General features: G+C 38.7%; 1 protein-coding gene across 3 annotated transcripts in view; it reads right to left on the reverse strand.

Annotated features, from left to right (window-relative positions):
* The window catches only part of CEP112 (centrosomal protein 112), a 174,874-nt gene extending 159,324 nt beyond the window's left edge, over positions 1-15,550 (reverse strand). For 2 of the 3 annotated variants that reach the window (XM_082326516.1, XM_082326518.1), the window contains exons 1-6: positions 15,496-15,550; positions 14,377-14,514; positions 13,211-13,401; positions 12,279-12,445; positions 5,518-5,614; positions 2,982-3,056 (exon numbers count right to left, since the gene is read on the reverse strand). In XM_082326516.1, coding sequence (XP_082182642.1) covers positions 2,982-3,056; positions 5,518-5,614; positions 12,279-12,445; positions 13,211-13,401; positions 14,377-14,476 — 630 coding nt within the window. In that variant the 5' untranslated portion in view covers positions 14,477-14,514; positions 15,496-15,550. Of the gene's footprint in view, positions 1-2,981; positions 3,057-5,517; positions 5,615-12,278; positions 12,446-13,210; positions 13,402-14,376; positions 14,515-15,495 lie in introns of those variants that run through there. The other variant, XM_082326517.1, reaches the window with a different exon arrangement.
* Between the last annotated feature and the right edge of the window lie 3,209 nt (positions 15,551-18,759).

Consider the following 18,759-nt stretch of genomic DNA (forward strand, 5'->3'; position numbering starts at 1 on the left):
GCAAATGTCACTAGCAATTAAAAGATAGTTCGATGCTCCCACAGCAATGTAAATGCTTAGAAATAATAGCAGTCACATCTTACACTCAACCTTACAGATTCTGAAGTGCTGCCATCATTTAGTAAGCATTTTTTGTTTCATTTTTAATAATTACATATTCTTCTTTAAGTATGAAATTCTACTTAAAACTTCCTGACCCTTTAAGAACCCATTGGAGGCTGTGATCCATAGCAGGGAAACACTGTTCAACAGCAACCACTTACAGACTTCTCTCTTACAACCTCAAATCCTCTTTGTCAGGTAACTCCCAACAAGTCTTATCAGGCAATCAAAGTCTCTCACTAGTGACTTGTTTAATTACCATCCCTGGAGAGGAGACTTGAAAAACTGATTTATGTGTCACGGTAGCCAATTTGTTATCCAAGAGAGCTCCCATATCAGTGGAGGATCATCATAGTTTAATAACCATCCATTATCAACACAACATGATTGCAAACTGGAATTTCAATTAGAAAAAGAAATAAAAAACAAATAAAATTAAAGAGATAAGCAAGCAGGCAGATCAACACAGATATAAAAACGCTGGATATAAAGAGATTCTTTGTCAGCATCAATTGGAACAATTTGTAAAATGGCCACGAGCAAGTTTCCCCCTTAAAGCAGCTTTCAAAGCTCAAGGTATTACAACTATCCGTTCATACAATCCAGGTATTTATACAGCCCAAATATCCAAAACCTGCAAGTGACTGCTTGCATATTTGTTTCAGACACCTGCATAGCGCTTTTGCAAATTGGAGTTGACTGCTATTGAAAAGCTCTCTGGAGATCCACTCTCCCCACTTTACAAAACTCCAATTCCTGAAAAATATATTCATCTAAGCCTGGAAGTGCTAGAAATTGATCTTGTATTACTCTATAAAAGACAAGGACCTCCGAGGAGCAATACCATGCACCCAGACTAACATTTTCACTTATCTCCACCTTCAGTTTGGAGAAAGCAGTCAGGCAGCTGTGGATTGTCTCAAGGTCAAGACTTCCTTCTCTCTCAGAAGTAAAGCAAGCGAGCAATTTGCATTTAGAATGCTAACAGGCACCAAAACAGCAAGAGAAACACCAAGAAGGACACCAAAAAAGTTAACATTCTCTCTTATCATTTATGTTTTCACTGAAGAGAACTTAGCCATCAATGCAAAACATTGAGTGTATAGGCAAGATTTTTAAATGCTGTCATATCCCTCTGGACTGGAAGAATAAAGATTATTTGGTAGCTGACTAAAATGACAACATCAAAATACATTATTTTTAAAAAACAAAGCTGAAGTGTTTCATTAGAAACTAGCTCTCATCCCTCCTAACTTCAGCTGCCCTTTCTCCCAAACACAACTAAGTGAGCTTTCAACCCGTGAGAATAAGCAGAAAATGAGAAAGAAAAAAAAAAGAAAAAACTCTTTATTAAAATAAAGGTGATCTTAATGAAATTAAGATCTTAATAAAATTGTTATGATGATATTAATCCTAATCAAATACGTTACAGATTTGGTGGTACAAGGGAAAGGGTTAAAAAAAGACAAAACAACACCACAGAAAAAATACAGCAGAACATAGCTACAGAGAGAAGGAACTTCACTATGACCTTAGAGTTGTCACGGACTAATACCACAGAAAATACAACCAAGGGAATAAAGTCTTATTATAACAGTAGCCTTAAAATAAAATCTAAATTCATCTGATATGTCTAGGTCCAAAATAGTTGATTAACTGCTCAGGAACAACACAGAGATCAAGGCCCACATATTAAATTTGTACATGCAAACATCAAAGACGACTAACACAGATTCACATCGATCTTAGCTACCAATTTTTTCATCTCTCCTTATAAAAATATATTTACTGCCTCACTGTATTTACCTCTTGCGCTATACCAGCCCAAAAATACAGAGGATGTGTTCAAATCCTAAGAAAAAATGATAGCTTGAAAATAGATTTGATTTTCCAGAAGTGGTTACAAAAGCGGTTTAATCTTAAAAAAAAAATGTTAATACAGATTAAAGTTCTCCTAGCTGTAAACATGGCAAGCTTTGGGGAGATATCTTTTACATTTTTGCTGAGATCCAATAAATACTGGTTCTGAAGTTGTCGAGCTGTCCAAGAAAGAACTCCTCCTTATTCCATCCCCACAGCAGATTCTCTCTCAGATACTTTAATTTTAATGTATCAAAGTCAGGACAAATCTCAGTATCATAGCAAAAGTACCGTATTCACAGACACATTCTAAAGCGAAGGCCACACGAGAACATAGACCAAAGTACTGCAGAAGTTTCCACAAAGGTAGATTCTTTCCTCAGCAAAGCAAATTTGCAAAGACACACTATTCTTTCCATGAGTAAGAGCCACAGAGCTGGTCTAAAGATTCTAATTATTAAAAGGGAAGGAAAGAGGTTAACACACTGAAAAGCGTCTTGAACACTTCTAAAAGGAGGCAAACTCTGGCAAAAAAATGTTGAGTTGTAGTAATGGCTTGCAAACCCTGTATTCCCTACCAAAAAAACAAACAAACAAACAAACAAACAAACAAAAAAAACCAACAGCAACCCACACTCCACACACAGAAAGTCAAACTCTTCTTTCATTTATACAAGCATAAATTCAAAATAATGTTATCAAGTTATCAGGAAACAGTCTGGATCTCTACTAGAGTAAGACACTTGGTTTTGACCAGTAAGTATTATTATTTTGCTTGATTTATCAGTAACTATATCAAATACAATAAGACTATTATTGCTTAAAAATTAGGCATTTCTAACGTTTTCTTCTCAAAATGACATGTATTCATAATTAACCTTTCCAAGCTTTACCAATTCATTTCTAAAAGACTGATTCCTACATAAAGTTTTGTTGACTAAATTTAGAGATCCAGACTACATTACTAAGGAGTTTTCATTTCAAGTCAATAAATAAGTAATGTGCTCTGCTTATTTTACCCCAAGATTCCAACTATTGAGACGTGCTTCGAGGTCACTGTCATCCAAAGAAATGGTTTTTTTATGACGATGGTCCTGGAACATAAAAAAGTCAAACAAAATATCAGAAGAGCTGGCAGATATATAGTCTTAAAAAAAAAAAAAAAAAGCAAGCTTCTCATTAACTTCACCATGCCTACACTGCACTTCCTAATAGTGTCATGATACCTCTGACAGCTTTAATTTAAATAGCTCAGTTACCAGTAGGATACTCTGCTAAGAAAGGAAAAGAAAAGAATTCAGAGGATAAATGAGCCTGCCTCCTCACTTTAATGTTGTTCTTTATTTTACTTATTTCCAAAGCAACAGCCTCCTTTACAAACGGTGAGTTTACTAAACAAAAATCAAAATACTCCATTCTTCAGGCCACATACTTATTCTACAAATGATCCATCTCCACAGTACCTTGTGGGGCTAATCCAGAATTCAGAGATCACCTGATCAGCTTCCACATCAAAAAAATAAATAAATAAATAAATTAAAGGAAACTATAGCAAGGCAGGGACAGTTATACTGGGCAGAGCTGCAAAAGCAGCGGACAGAGTAGCTGCTTCCCAGCTCAAGGCTAGGGGTCCTCTTTGCAGAAGCAATTTCCAACGTTCAGTAAGGACTGTAGTTTTTGTTGCTCAAGGCTGTGTCTTTCAGAAGAAAGTTTTTCCTCTAGGATAACAGTAACTACTGCTTGTATTTAATGTATCAAACAGGGGAGCTGGTACAGAAATTTTCCTTAACTGAGATATAACACTATTTAGAAAAACAACACATTGAAGCGTGAATTACTTTGTCTCATTAAGCTCTGTTAGTAAGAGGTTTGTGTATTGGCATGCAAGCACCTCTTTTTTAAATCTGCTCATTCATTATGAGCATATAGTGAACGAAGCTTTAACATCAGTTAATCAACACTTGGTTGAGGCAGTTCTTAATGTTTCTTAAAAGACTCCCTGTTCTTCTACCTGGGCCTGAATTATGCCAGAACATCTGTGCGTCACTGACAACAGAACAAGATACTATTTGTTCCAGCCAGCCAAACGTTCATCAAACTGTTTGGCAAAGCAAGAGAGGATTATTTCACTTAAAGGCCCTTTTAAAGCTGTAATCACAGTAGAATCCAGTATATGAAGCTGAAGAACAATGAAGTGCAGTGATTTGTCTAACATTGCCCTGGAAGCCTGTGGCAGAGCCAGGAACAAACAAAAAAAAAAAGCCAAAACAATAAAAAAACCCCACCAAACTTTAAAGCCCCAAATCCAGGTATCACCTGAAGGAAATCCTTTTCTTTACAATAAAACTGTTCCATAAGAAATATTGCTTTAAGTCAAGTAAAACAAACAGGAAACGAGTAAGGAGAAATATAGTAAATCCAGCATCTGTTTTTATTTTTAATTATGGCATTTCTTTTTTAAATTACATTTGTATATATACAATCAACACACACATTATAAGTACATTCATACCAACCAGAGCCTAGAGCAGAGACATTCAATTTTTGCCCACAGACCATTTGTAGCCTGCCATGATAAAGCATTCCCTTGCTAGTCCCCTATTCCAAATGCACAGCAGAACACAAATTTCCTCAGAAAGACAGACCTCAGAAGCAAGCTTCCAGTTTACCCCACTTGCTCGTCACGTCCTCATAAGTTCTTGATTGTGCCCAGTAAAGAAGTGTAAGAACAGTCTATATGAATTGCTCAGGTGTCAACAACCCACTTCCAGCTGTAATCTTTCTAAACCGTTCCTCTGATACAATCAAAAAAATAAGTGTGGGCAGACCTACAACGTACATACAGCAAATTCAGTGTTTCACAGAGGAACGAGAGCCGTTATGGATGCACTGGCTGCGGTGAAGGAACCACAGCAAACAGACCTCTCCAGTAATAAAGACTGGACACTACCAGGCTACAGAACACATTCACAAAGGAAAACAGCATATCTGTTGGTAACATATATTTGTTCAGGAGTAATTTTCAGTTTAAATGCTTGCAATTATACATCAATATCATTAAATATTTTGGACTAAAAGGGTTTTACATGAAGTCTGTTTAGTGTTCTTCCATCAGCCATAATGCTAGCTGTGGAAAGTTTGATAAAACAGACTGTCCAAAATTCACTCTTTTAGAGGTCAACCATCATTAAACAGAGCCAAAGACATCTACGCAGCTTTTTTTAATCTACTATTGCAAAATACAAGATGATGTCAATACAGTCAGTTTGCCAAGCCTAGGGAAAACAATGCAGCAGACATTAAACACACTACACTAAACAGAGGTCAACCATTAGGATGAATTGAGAGCATCCTACAAGAAATTCTTTTCCCCTGCACTTGCAGAGGGCAGATTTTGGTGAGCTTTAGTCTTTCCTATCACTCCTTCCCAAACATCTGCACTTGTACACAGGGATCACGACTCATGCAATTAGAGAGAACAGCTTTATGGGGATATACAAAAACAATTCATTGAAACTAGAGCAAGTTTTATGACAAAAAGGAGAAGCATCTTACAGACAGTGGTGTGGCTAGGTTATCTTCATCTGTCCGGTGAGGAGGACTCATAGAATGTGATCTTAATGCTGGCTTCTCATTGTACTTGAATCTTTCCCTGTTATTAACAAAAAGAGTAAGCAGAAAGAGAAGAATTAATTTTCAACAACTTGTAGCACGCAAAGGATGTTGATCTTAAAAGAAAACCTTTTAAAATACACAAGAGAAAATAATTGTCAAGATTTAAAGATTAAAAATAGTAGAATAAAAAAAGAAAAATTTCTTACTAAAGGCATGTTAAAGGCAAACAAAAGCCTTAAACATTCCATTAAAAAAACATCAGCCAAAAAACCCCACACCAACAAAACCACCAGAAATATCGTGTACATCACAGTATATTAAAAGGTGTTCTTTGCATTTCTCAGTTACTATGTGACCCAGCATCTCCCAACAGATTTTGGAATAAATCTAAATTAACTGAGAAGGCCGATTTGAGAGAACGTTTTTGAAACAAAATGGCTAAACATATGAGACATCATAGGATAAGGTCCAGAAACTCAGAGAAGAAAAAGGAATGAAGGTGGTGGTTAGCTGCACCATAGGGAAGGAGACTTTGGGAAGACCAAAAAAATATGAGGTTAGATCAAGGTATATCTTCATATAACACACAAACTGGAAGACAAGGACAGGAACTATGCATACAGCTCAACAGAAAAGCAATGACTTGAAAGGTCAGGACGGAGAGTAACATGTCAAGGAAACCACCCATAAAGACTGTATTAGTTGCATCTCATTTCAGCTCTGTTTTATGGACTAAAGTGGTATATACGGGGGGATAGTAAGGAAAGGCCCGCAAGACAGGATACAAGTACAGCATGATCAAGTACTCTGTCCAGTAGAGAAAAAAATTGGACAGGGATTTTTTGGAAAAGCTTTTTGTCATAAATAAAGCATTTGAACAAAAAGAAATTAAGAATAGCAGATAGGTGAAGATAACCTTCGCTGATGCACTTGGTCAACGGACCTTTCTCAACTATAGAACAGTGAACGAACAGAACAGTCTGGAAGAAAATAAAATTAAAATTATAAGAGTTTATTAGATAGGTTGATACAGCAAAAGATCTAAAACAGTAGCGAAACACCCTTTAGCATATACTCCAATGTCACATCCACATGTATTAAAGTAACTAAAAATTCCTGTTAGTCCACTCACCTTCCTATGACTAGCTATACTGTATTAAAATCAAGGCAGACCATTAAAATACCTTTCATTCTTTCCATCTGGCAGCAAATTAGACAGTAAGTTATGCCAAAAAGACACTGAGACAAATTAAGTGTTTATGAACAGAAAGACAACTGTTGGATGTACAATGTAAACTAGTCACTTCTAGGAAGACAAACACAGACAAACTTTCCATGAAGCACACCGCCCCAGCTTTCATCAGAACAGCAGGGAACAGTGAAATGTAACAACTGGGAGCATACCTTCCCTTCCAACACCAATAAATACCAACAACATACATGGATGCAAATAACAATTACAAAGCAGTAAATAGTTTAGATAAGCAAAGACTGGGAGGTAAAAAAGATAAAAAGAAATAAAAGAATACAATTACTGTTTCTAGCACTCCAAATCATGCATTTCTTACCAAGATTTCATTTGACACAAAATTATCTTTCATTAAAAGGAGACAAATCTTTGCCTGTCAGTAAATCTGCACTTTTATCAGACTTCTTTTCTGAACAAGACTCAGGTTACCTAACAATTCAATAAAGTTCCAATTGTTTAAAATGAGACAAAACAGAATTCATGCCCCTACTATCAAGAGATTAAGGAATATCAATAAATATTCAAATCAACCCGAGTTACCAGTAATATTTTTGAATTGACAAAATGGGGGAAAAAAGTCCAGATATATTCTTAGTTCCGTATTTGCTATTTTGAAAAGGAACTGAAAAGGAAGTTGCTTTACTTGATTCTATAAACAAAATTCTAGAAGATCGTTAAGCATGGACTGCAATTTTGCTCATATCAAGCATATACTACCCTTTCACTCCCTTTTCCAGCCTTCTGCTAATATGAGTCAGACTCCAGAAATCACAAGATTATTTCTTTTTCCTCCCACGGCAGGTGAGCGGAGAATGGTCAGTCTTGACACCAGCGCTGTGACCTCCTGCTTCAGCCAGCACAGTGAGCTACCATGGGAGAAGGAAGCAATTTGCTGCTAATAAAGGAGATTAGTAAATAATTTCCTACTAGGAACAAAGTAAGGGAAACTCACTGGTTCCTCCTGGTACAGCACAGCTACACACTAACCTTTAACAATGTTTTTCAGGTGTAATCTATAAACATAGAGTAGAATTTTCCTATGGGGTCAGAAAGACCAGGTTTCGGTTCAAACCAAACCACACATTCATGAAACCAATTCTCTCATGTTTCAAAATAAAGATGCACCTTTTTAGCACCAGCTGGCTCGGTCTTATTCATTTACACCCTAGTTTGCAAGTAAGGTTTGTCTATCTACTTTTTATTTAGCCAGATAAACAACTTCTTATAGAAAAGCCCAAATCTTCACACATAGAAGTATGTGTATTGCAAGATAAAAATAACTATGAAAAGAACTTCTCCATTTGTTTGCTTCTTTTAAAGGAGAGAATCTTGAGATAAACGTCAAAAAATCACTCAAACATTTCTCACTGGCATTATCTATTTTGCCCTGAGAAAATGTTGTAGTCTATCTGTAAGAACTGAGTCATGTTTGGAATGCAAAATTTTCATCTAACTCCGTATATTACATGCCTATGGATACACTTTTCCTAATACCATCCTGACTAGAAGGACAAGTATAACGTAACAAGATCACCATCTGCTGGCGCTCTCTACAAACTGCGGATTCCAGAAATACCCAATACTTGACATCTTTACTTGCACTGATAGCTCATTCAAAACCGTAAATACAAAGAAAGACAGGATCTATACGTCGAGTATAGCTAACATCTTAATATAGACACATGTAAATAAGTATTAAATAAGCTGTTTCTGCAAAACGTAACAGCCGAACATTTACCTTCAGCATTTCTTCCTGCATAACTCACACATTCAATGTAAGTTTCTCATCGCTATGAAGATTAGTTTATGTAATCTACAGAGCTATCAAAATTTCTAATTGCCAACACATAAATTCTGATTTCCTTAGACACAGCTCCATTCCTGGTACGAGTACCCATTAGCAGAGCCATGGCTATACACCTAAGTTTCACTTCCAGATCTCTTTAAACCAGTAACTTATTCCATCACATTTACTTGCTTCTCCTGGCATGAAATAATATGCAATACAGGTCTCCAGAGAACTCACCAGAGCCTTGGGAAGCATCTGTTGATCACCAGTGTAGGTATTGCTACAGTCCCACAGGACAAAAAAGAAAAAGTAAATGAAATAAAGCTTTGCTACCCTGCCCACATCTTAGGGAACTTTGCCAGACCAAGCCGAATCTTAGGTCCAGATACTGAATGGGAAAAGGGGTCAGAGTTCCAATATTCTACTATAATCCAGGTAGCAAAGAGACAAAAAAATATGGCAAAGAATATAAGGGAGGCAGTAGGCGGAACTGTACCTCAGCCTTCCTCAAACAGGGACAAGCACCAGTTGGATGCAGAGGGAGGAGTATGCTGCCTCGTCCCACTCAAATAACACTCCAGCTGACAGTACAAGTAAGGAATTCAGAGGAATTAGGTGTATTATTATGCTGCAAATATGGCCTTGTAGAGAGAGCAATATGTTAGATTGGGCCTAATAGTGGAGAGTTGTGCTGATATTGCTTTATTGCTTCTAATACCCAGAGTGATAGTTTATCATGATGGTGCTACTCCAAGTGACCACGACAATCTGAACAGCTCTATGCTGGTTATCTTGACATAGCACAACGGTATCTAACATAGATTGAGCTGAGGTCTCAAAAAGCATGTCTAAAGCATAATACACTCTCTGTTTTCATAAGGTCAAACCTAACTTTTTTAATTGAGGGTATTTGGACAGCTCTACCCAAGGGCTCTTTGTATCACCAAGCCTAAAGCAGTAATACCGTAACACAGCTGGCAATTTTTCCATTCTCCAGCTTTGTTTCTTAAACCACAAGTCTGCTGTCAAAACCACAGGGTCATATCAGAGCATTTGAGTGTAAGCAACCAGAAGACCCCTTAGTATTAACGTTGTAGGACCTGGAAAGAGGAAATGCATCAGTCCTAAGAGCAACTTTTAAAATGACTGTTAGAATTACACAGTTAATGGATACGTAACAGGAAAAGTTTCAAGATACTCAGTTATCGACGTGATATAACTTGCAAGAGTGCCTATCTGTCATCTATCCAAATCACAGCTGAAAAATTAAAAAATGCAAGACTCAGCACTGTGATATACAGCATAAACATCAGGCTGCCTAAAAAAATGAACAGCTAATGAAAACCGCTTACGAAAAATATAAATGAACACATTAAAAAAGCATTAGACTTCTGAAACAAAACCTGAGAGCATATTTATAATGCAATGAAACCAAACCAGAAGTTTCATACAGAAGTAGAGCAAACATTTACTTCCTCTTGTACAGAGTTTACTGAGTTTTGAATAATATGCACGCCCTACCTCTAAGTGGTTTTTTCACCAAGGATTTCAGAAAGTTTAAACATTAACTAGACTTCAAAACGAGCAAACAAGAGGCAATTCCATCCGTGACTGAAATGCAGCCACATAAAAAAGGAATATAGATCTTGATAATCAGTGCAAAGTTGCACTGCATTAGAAAAACTAGAAAGAAAGTGAATATTTAAGAACAGAATGTAGATTAAAATAAAATTTACCCAAGATGCCCAAAAACAGGACAGAGAAAAAGTCTATGATTTTCAACAGTGTCCAGCTGACCAGCTTGGCACACCTTCAATAGGGCAGGGACATTTTTCTAAGCCAACAGGAAAACAAGCTTTAATAACCTGACACATTTCATCCCTTTACCTGCTCTGTAAACAGTTCTATACCCAACTGTTTGGAACTAAGGATACAGCTTAAGCTTACTGGCTCCTGCAAACCTACAAAAAGAGACTGTTCAATGGATTGCCATAACAAGATGCCACTACAGAAACTCAGGATTCTGCTGTACAGCTGCAAATAAGCAAAACTGAAATTTTTGCATTATCCTAATGACAAACATGCAGGGTCTAGGCATAGGGGGTGCTAGTCACCAACACAGCACATGTATTTGTAGTAGACAGCATGATATAAATCGAAACATTTTAAATCAAACTCAGAGATTGTTCAGACAAGGATGGAGTCCTTGCAAACAATCCTCCACACGCGGTAGAACAAAACAACACGTCAGAGTATCCCACACACAGCAGCTCTGATTTTTAGCCTCACAAGTTTTAACAAGTATAACTGGTCCAGTTTGACCTTCTGTAATCCAAGATTCATGAAGCTTACGGGAAACCTAAAGAAATCTTGCTATTTCATAAAGAAGCCATGATGAAACACAAAACAAACAGGTAAGTGTTTAATAAGAACTAACATGCTCACAAAAAGATGTATCAAATCCCTCTTTCTTTGTATGCATCTAACTTTTCTTCCTTTGTGACAGAACGGCAAACCTTGCTTATCTGCAGGGAGACACTATTCTGTTTCCTCTAAAAAACCTGTGAGCAACAATGCGAGAACATCCTTTAAATCCACCATCTGTATGCTTGTTTATATTTCTATTCTCTACAAAAAAAAGCCATTAAAAACTATTTGATATAAAAGCTCCTTTCCACATTATGACCTTAGACTACCACTTTTTTTTAATATTATACATTTACTCTCCCCACAGTTTTTCTCACTTGCTTACTGTACATTCCTTTTATTTTGAACTGTATAGAAATAGTGAAGATTAATCTACCTCAGCTTCATTAGTTAATACCGTTTTCCAGTTTCCATACATCAGCATGCAGAAAACTGGACAGTACAAGAACTCTAAGGAGACAGCAACAGTTTTGATCTGTTTTAAGAAAAATCTGGCCTGAGAGTCTTCTGCATCTATACAATCTTTTAGCACGCCACTTCTTCCTTACTGCCTGTCCACATTTGTCTGTGCTTCCCTCTCTCAGTTAAGTAACTTTGTATGAATTCTGTCTCTTGCCTTGTGACCACTGTGCTTTGCCACCATAATATCTGAGGTCTGAAAAAGACAACCAGAGTACCAGCTTATTTGATAGATATTTAGAATGTCAGAACAATAGGTATTATCTACTTTTGAAGCCTACAGAGAGTATTAACACAAAGAGAGATAACGGTGGAAAGAAGTGGACAGTGATTATTTCTACGTTAGCAAACACGCTCTTTGTACAAGTCACAAGTACCCCACAGTAACCACTAGTCCAAATCACTATAAGGCCCTCTCTTCAGTTGCTGCTAAATTTCTCAAACTATCAGTTTGGCCTATTGATTTTCCATGCTAAGTGTCTGTAACTTAAAGGGGAAGGAGAACAAGAGGAAGGGAAAGAGGATAGAGCTATGGGACATGGAAGACGACTTAACAGAAGCCAGAGCAGAAGACATAATGGAGGAATGTAATAACAGAAAAGTATAAAAGTTATCATTAAGTTAGAAGCTATTACCAGAGTTTCTGTACCTAAAGTACAAACACTATATTCGAGACGAGTCCATGAGAAAGTGTATTGAATTCATACAAATCTTATCAAATCAAACATCTATTAAATACGAATCAACTACTGAATAAAGCATACACAAAAATCCTACCCATATGTAAGTGGTGTTGCTAAAGATGATTCCTCTTTAGAAGATATCTTGAATGATTCCTCATGCTTAGATTCATTGTTTCCTAGTTCTCCCATTACCCAGTCAGGCAAGTAGTCTGGGCTACTACTCCGAACTCTTGTTGAATTTGGTTCATCAAAATAAATTGACTATAATTAAAAAAAAATAAATACAAAATCAACACTAGAATTTATTTACACAAATATATTCTTTACACTGTTAATGTAGTTTCTTGCAGGAATATCTGCAGTACAAAAATTCTTTTTCCAATGAAGTCAATGAGGTGTTCAAATATTACCTTCCCAACCCATGGAAATTAGTACAACAGGCAATGGTGTAAATGTTTTCCAGTACTTCTTTCAGTATGGGTAATTTTAGCATAAATCAGGACTGTTATCTCACTAAAGGTAATGCCAGTGATTGACACGGTATATTCAGATCTTCACAAAACAAACTGCAAGCTTAATATCTATGTGAAATACTATTAACTTTTCTTTCATAGAGTTTAAATAGCTGGAGTGTGTAGCAAAAGCCAGAATGACAGACTACTAAAGTCATCTCATTTAAGCACATTTTTCTTTTTAGAAGAACTATCTGCTGATTAAGACAAAAATATAGCCTCAAGGGTCTTTTATTACATCCTTTCAAAGAATTAGACAAAAATTATCTTTCTGTTCCTTCAGAACACCTATTTTTATAAGCCTTCTGAGAACCTGAACTTTGAAAAAGAAACAGGTCTCATAAAAAGGTTTTCCAACACCAATTACAAGATACGCAACATAAATGCCTGTATTTACTACATGCAATTCCACTCAATTCATTCAGAATTGTTTTTCAAATTTATGCCACATCAAAGACAAAGTATTTTCAGAATATATTTAGGCAGGTTTGTCTTATAAAGAAGTTACACCCACCATGTACGAAGGTAAAGTTTTCAGCATTCCTGGTTCTGGTTTATGTGTAAAAGGACCTTCCAGCACACCTCGCTTTAGCATGTGGAGCAGAAGTTTTGCATATAGGTTCCGATTCTTCCTTCCCACTATTCCTGTGCCTGCTCCTGAGGGTTCGCATAGTTTTTTAATCCACAGTGCACATCTTTGTCGTTCTAAAAATATAGATATACATAATCACTATACATTTTCAGAGCAAATCAAACACATAAAAATAACAGAAGCCATTATGGTCACCAATTTTGTCGATGTTTCCCTTCCATCCAAAAGCTTAAAGCAAAACAAACAAAAAACCCCAAATGACTAAGCCAAATGAAAAAAATGGTTAAATACTGAGATTAAAAATAAGTCTTTAACAACAGTTCAAATTTATGTCACGTAGAAATATTTTCCACAAATTCATGTTTACCAGAAGTTTACATGACTTCTAGAAATAGCATGTTCGGAATCAATGTCTAATAGGTACAGAACACTTAGGTCAACAGGAATTCTGAACTCACTGCAAGTGCTGCCTTTAACTATAATGTACAGCTTGCATGAGCGTTAATATTTTAAATGCACAATAAATCTTCATTCATTTTAAAAACACCTATTTACAGAAGCTTTGCTATCAGATGATGAAACTATTCATTTGATTAAACGTTTACAAAGCCAGGTCTTAATTTGTAGGGTTCATGCCTTTAATAATAACCAGTTTGTTCTAATCATTAGATTTATAAAACATCATTTATTAATTGATGTTTATATTATTACACACTCGTAAGCCAAGTTTTAAAAACCTTATCTCTAAAAAAATTTGTAATTTTTTAAGCATAATCTCAAAAACAATGCCTTTTAGAAGCTTTCAGTTTCTACTGAATTAATTTTTTAAAAATAGAGAAGTTAATGTATTTATGCAAAAGCACATTTACATCACCAAGATAAGACAGATAAGCTCAAACAATAGCAACAGGCACCTAAAGAAGCCAACTTCAGAAGCTGTACAACCCCACCCCCCAAAAAACAGTGCCTTGTAACATCAGACATTAAGCATCTAGTTAAAGACAGCGATAAAAGTATGCATAATAATTACCAGTAACCTAGAATTTTGTTACTAGTGTTTCTCTATATGCACATTTTACCATATTTACCTGACCTATGCTGTAGTTTTAGAACATGAGGCTTCATATCCACAACACAGTGATCAAATTCTGCATCTAGTTTTTCCCATATTTCCTCTTCACCATTCATTTTGAAAGAACACAAAGTAACCTGCGAAATTATTCACACTGAAGTAGAAAAGATCAAATAACACTATACGTTAGTCTCTGTTCATCTTAGGCTATGCAAAGACATGCTTTGGAACTATACAGAAAATTAAATCTTTTATTATGTTCAAATAAACACAAAAATAAGAGTGGTTCTTTGCAAACAACAGATATTCAATGTACTCCACAAGAACGCGCTTGTTTAGATTTGAAAATAAATAGCCAACCACACAAAAAGCTATTCAGTAACACACAATTTGTATAAAACACCTACATGAATGTCACAGCCGTATTCATAAGTTTTTCTTCCTTAGAATTAGTGGGGTTTTTTTTAAAAGAAGAGGGGGAAAAAAAGGAGGAAAAACAGCAAACAGACCTATGAGTTAAATGTAACAGAACCAATAAATGTCAGAATTGTTTTTTAACCAAGGAGTATTAAAAAGACAGCCAAACAAGAGCTCTTTATCCAAGGTCATCTGTCATTAATCTCCCAGCCGGAGTACGGATCTCTTTTGTACCTTTGAGCTTGCAATTAGCGCGTTTCTTTGCCCACTTAAGCTGACCGCAACGGCCAGCCTGCCGAGGCCGCTGGGGCCCTTCCCTGCGGACAAACCCCGCTGCAGCCCCGGCCCCGCCGAGGCCCGGCCGCTCCCCCCCACACCCGCAGCGTCCTCCCCGAGCAGCGGGGCCCTCACCGCCCGCCCCGAGCTTCAGCCGCCTTCCCCCCGGGCGAAAACAAGTGTTTCCCTACTTCCCTTCCTTCAGGTGCGTTACCAAGCCGCTTGCTGGCAGCCCCGCGTCCGCCCGAGGCTGATTTACCACAGCGAACGACCCCTGTTCCCGCCCTCTGCCGTGATGAAGTTGGCGGGATTTGATGCCACAAACCGCCCTCAGGCCCCGCGCCCCGGCGGGGCAACCCCGGCGAGCTTCGCCCGGCCCCTCTGCCGCAGGTGAGGCCGCCCCGCTCCCCTCACTGCCCCCGGGACACGCCACCCCCTTTACCTCGCTCTCCGCAGCTCCCAGGGAGGGGGGCGGAGGGGGGCCGAGCCGGGGCGGCGGGCCCCGGCCCCCCTCGGCGGGGGAAAGGCCGCCCCGCGCAGAGCCGAGCCGGCCCGGCCGAGCGGCCAACGGTTCAAACCGACCCCACCTCCGCTCCCGGCGGCCCCCGCCGGCTGCCGGCCCCGCGCGTTTCCGTTTCCGCGGGCCGCCCCAGGGTTGCCGGGCGACGCGGCCGGGGACAGCCAGGCCCGGCGCGGCCCCGGGCGGCGGCCTCGGGGCGGGAAGGCTGAGGCGGCCGGAGCGCTGGCGCCGCTCGTCAGGGGAGCTCTGAGGGGCGTGGGGGGAGCGGGTGGGTTTGCGGAGTTGATCGCGCCCAGAAGCCGGTACGGAAAAAACTTTTGGGGCTTGAGAGAGTAAAACCGTGCGTTGGAGGTGATGCCGTTATCCCGCAGCAACGCGGTCACCGCCCGTCAGCATTAATCACTGTCCGAGGTGATGAACGGCACCTCGTCAGCAGCGGCTGTCCCCACCGACCTGCGCCGTCATCGCTGCGCCCGGCGCTCTTCCCCCCAAAATCCGTATGCGTACCTAGATAAATACTTATTTAAACACTCGGTCACGCACGCACATTAAAAACCTCAAGAGGCTGAGGGAGCCCCAAGGGAAGAGTGGGAGATGCCAGAAGTTCCGTGAGGTTGGCTCGGGCCCTCGTTACGCGGGGGACAGGCCCGGTGCTTCGGGGCTGCAGGAGGGCCGGGGCTGGAACAGCGAAGGCGCGGAAGCGGTGGGAGATGGCTCTGGGTTGTTCGGGATGTGTTCCCTTGTTTTCCTTGCTGCTAGTTGGATATCGGCTATGTCTATTTTTACACCTCGCCTTGTGATCAATATTTGGGGAAAAAAATGCTTCCACCCAAAGCTTAGTGAAAAATATTTGCCGCTCTGAAATTAAAGGTCAGTAAATCAGAAGTAGCTTTTGAGCCTGAGCAATGTTTTTGTAGCTCCACAGTGGGTGTCAGAAACACGAGCGGATAAAATGAGACTGAAATTGCAGGTGCAGGCTGAATAATTGCAGAGCCAATTTTAGCCACAGTTTTGAGTTTTCTGAGTATTTCTATGTGAAATTTGTTCAAGTATATCCTTGTAGATAATAGAGTGATTTTGAGTTCACTTTAAAACATTTAATATGCTCAAAATTGCTCATGTTTCGTGGATTGTTTATGTCCTATCCCAACGACAGAAAATAGGAAGGGGTGTTGTGGAATAGGAAAATTTAGAAGTGCAGGCCTGACATTGCTACACAAAAGACATAGGTTACACTCGTCGTTTTGTAGCCATGTCAAGAAAACCATCGATTAATCCAAAAGAATTAGAGAAATCTCCTGGCCCTTTCAGCTCTTCAGCCTCTTCCCAAGTCAATGAAATAATTGTATGTCTGTATGATCTCAAAGAAAACATCTGACCTCTTTGATTCAATTAATTATTTCTCTTTCCCCAAAATCCGTCATTGACCTTACTGTCTGTGTGTAGCATCTAAAGTCCTTTTATCTCAAATGAGCAAACTCTTCAAATCTTCAAAGCTTGATTCACATGCACATATACATCAAACAAGAATTTCTTAAAGGTACGGTAGAAAATTGGCTGTTTTCTTTGATTTCTCAGCTGATCTTCAGCAGAAATGATTCTGCATTAGGGCTCATTTGGTGATAGCTATGACAGCTACACTGGTTGCCTACTCAGTTGCCTACTCATTGCACATAGCTCCTTAAATCAACATTTGCATAGAAGCAGTGCAAGAATCAGTGATGGAGTATTTAATCCATGGTAGAATCTCATGAGTAGATTAAAAAGATTATTTATTATCTTTAAATTCCAAATTTAAAATAATTGTAATTTAATATATTTTTGAAGATATGACTACTTTTAATCTGTTTTAAAATAGTGCAAGATTCGTGCAACGTAGTAAGACTGCTGGGTGACTGACTTGCTCGAAGAACTGAACTTGCTGAACTTTTCACCTCTGAATGACCACTTCAGATATCCAGATTTGTTACAGGAATTTTGTAATCAGTATGAAATCAATTTGTCCAAGTCAGTCCAAATCATAGGAGACAGACAACGGTTTTGTTAGTCGGTAGAATATGGAAGGCTGAATGGACTTAACAACACGACTCTTTGCAGGCAGGTTTTTCAAGGGCAGCACATCAGCCAGGCGATACGGTGAAGTTTGCATTTCTGTCTAGCTTTGCAAATCTGCTTTTTGGCAGTTGAAAAGGGAATTTCTAAGCCAACTTTTTTGTATGTTGTTGTTCATTGATTTGTATCTGCACATTGCCTTCAGATTTGAATATATATCTCTGTCATGCTCATCACAAAATACTTTGAAAAGCTGAATTTGCTGGTATATGGTGAAAAAGAACAGGTGGCAGAGCAGAACCAATGAAACTGGAACCAGTACTCCAGGACAAATTTCCTGAGAGAACAGATCTGGTTTCTGGGTCTGCTTACGAATGCAGAGCAGGGTGGCCACAGAGGTCGAAGCCTACCTGCATTGATTTGACAACTGCATAACTTCTGTCCAAAAAGAAAGAAAAACTAAAGATTCAAGAAATGACCAAAGTCTTGCCTCCAGCCGAAGCTGCAGCCTGGACACGATGAGTGCTGATGTGCACTGACCCTCCAGAGGAAATCGCTATAGATACATGATTGTAGAACACATAGATATCCCAGCCAGAATACAGAACAAATTCCCAAATTGAATTGCAAAAATATCTTCATTTAAGTAAAACACATTCAGTACTTTTTTTTTATCTCATTTTACCATGTTCTCTTATCTCCGTAACTGTCTCAGCAGGTTGCCACAAGTAACATGAGCACAGCTTAAGGTATTCTTTCAAACATCTTTTAAAAAAAAGGCAGGTTTCACTCACTTGTACCGGCCTTTGGAACACCTCTAGTTGCAATACATTATTTTTCAGACCTTCTAAGCAAACCTTTCATGTCTGAAAAGTTGTGATTGACAAACACCTCACTACTTCAAAGACTTATCAGTTCACAGACTTTTTTTCTCCTCTTCTTGCTTCAGGAGACTAGATAATAAATTCAGCCTATGAACATTGGCTCCTAAGGGTGATTCTTTAAAATATTCAAATGCTGCCTATCCAGCTAGGGAGCAGGGCCAGCTGACGTGATCAGTTGTTATCCTGCTGCATGGCTAAGTAGAACTGGGAAAATTTACTCAGAAAAAAATGAATGTTCCTGGGGCAACTG

This window comes from Platalea leucorodia (genome assembly GCF_965183815.1).
Source record: "Platalea leucorodia genome assembly, chromosome: 14".
In the NCBI taxonomy this organism is placed as follows: domain Eukaryota; kingdom Metazoa; phylum Chordata; class Aves; order Pelecaniformes; family Threskiornithidae; genus Platalea; species Platalea leucorodia.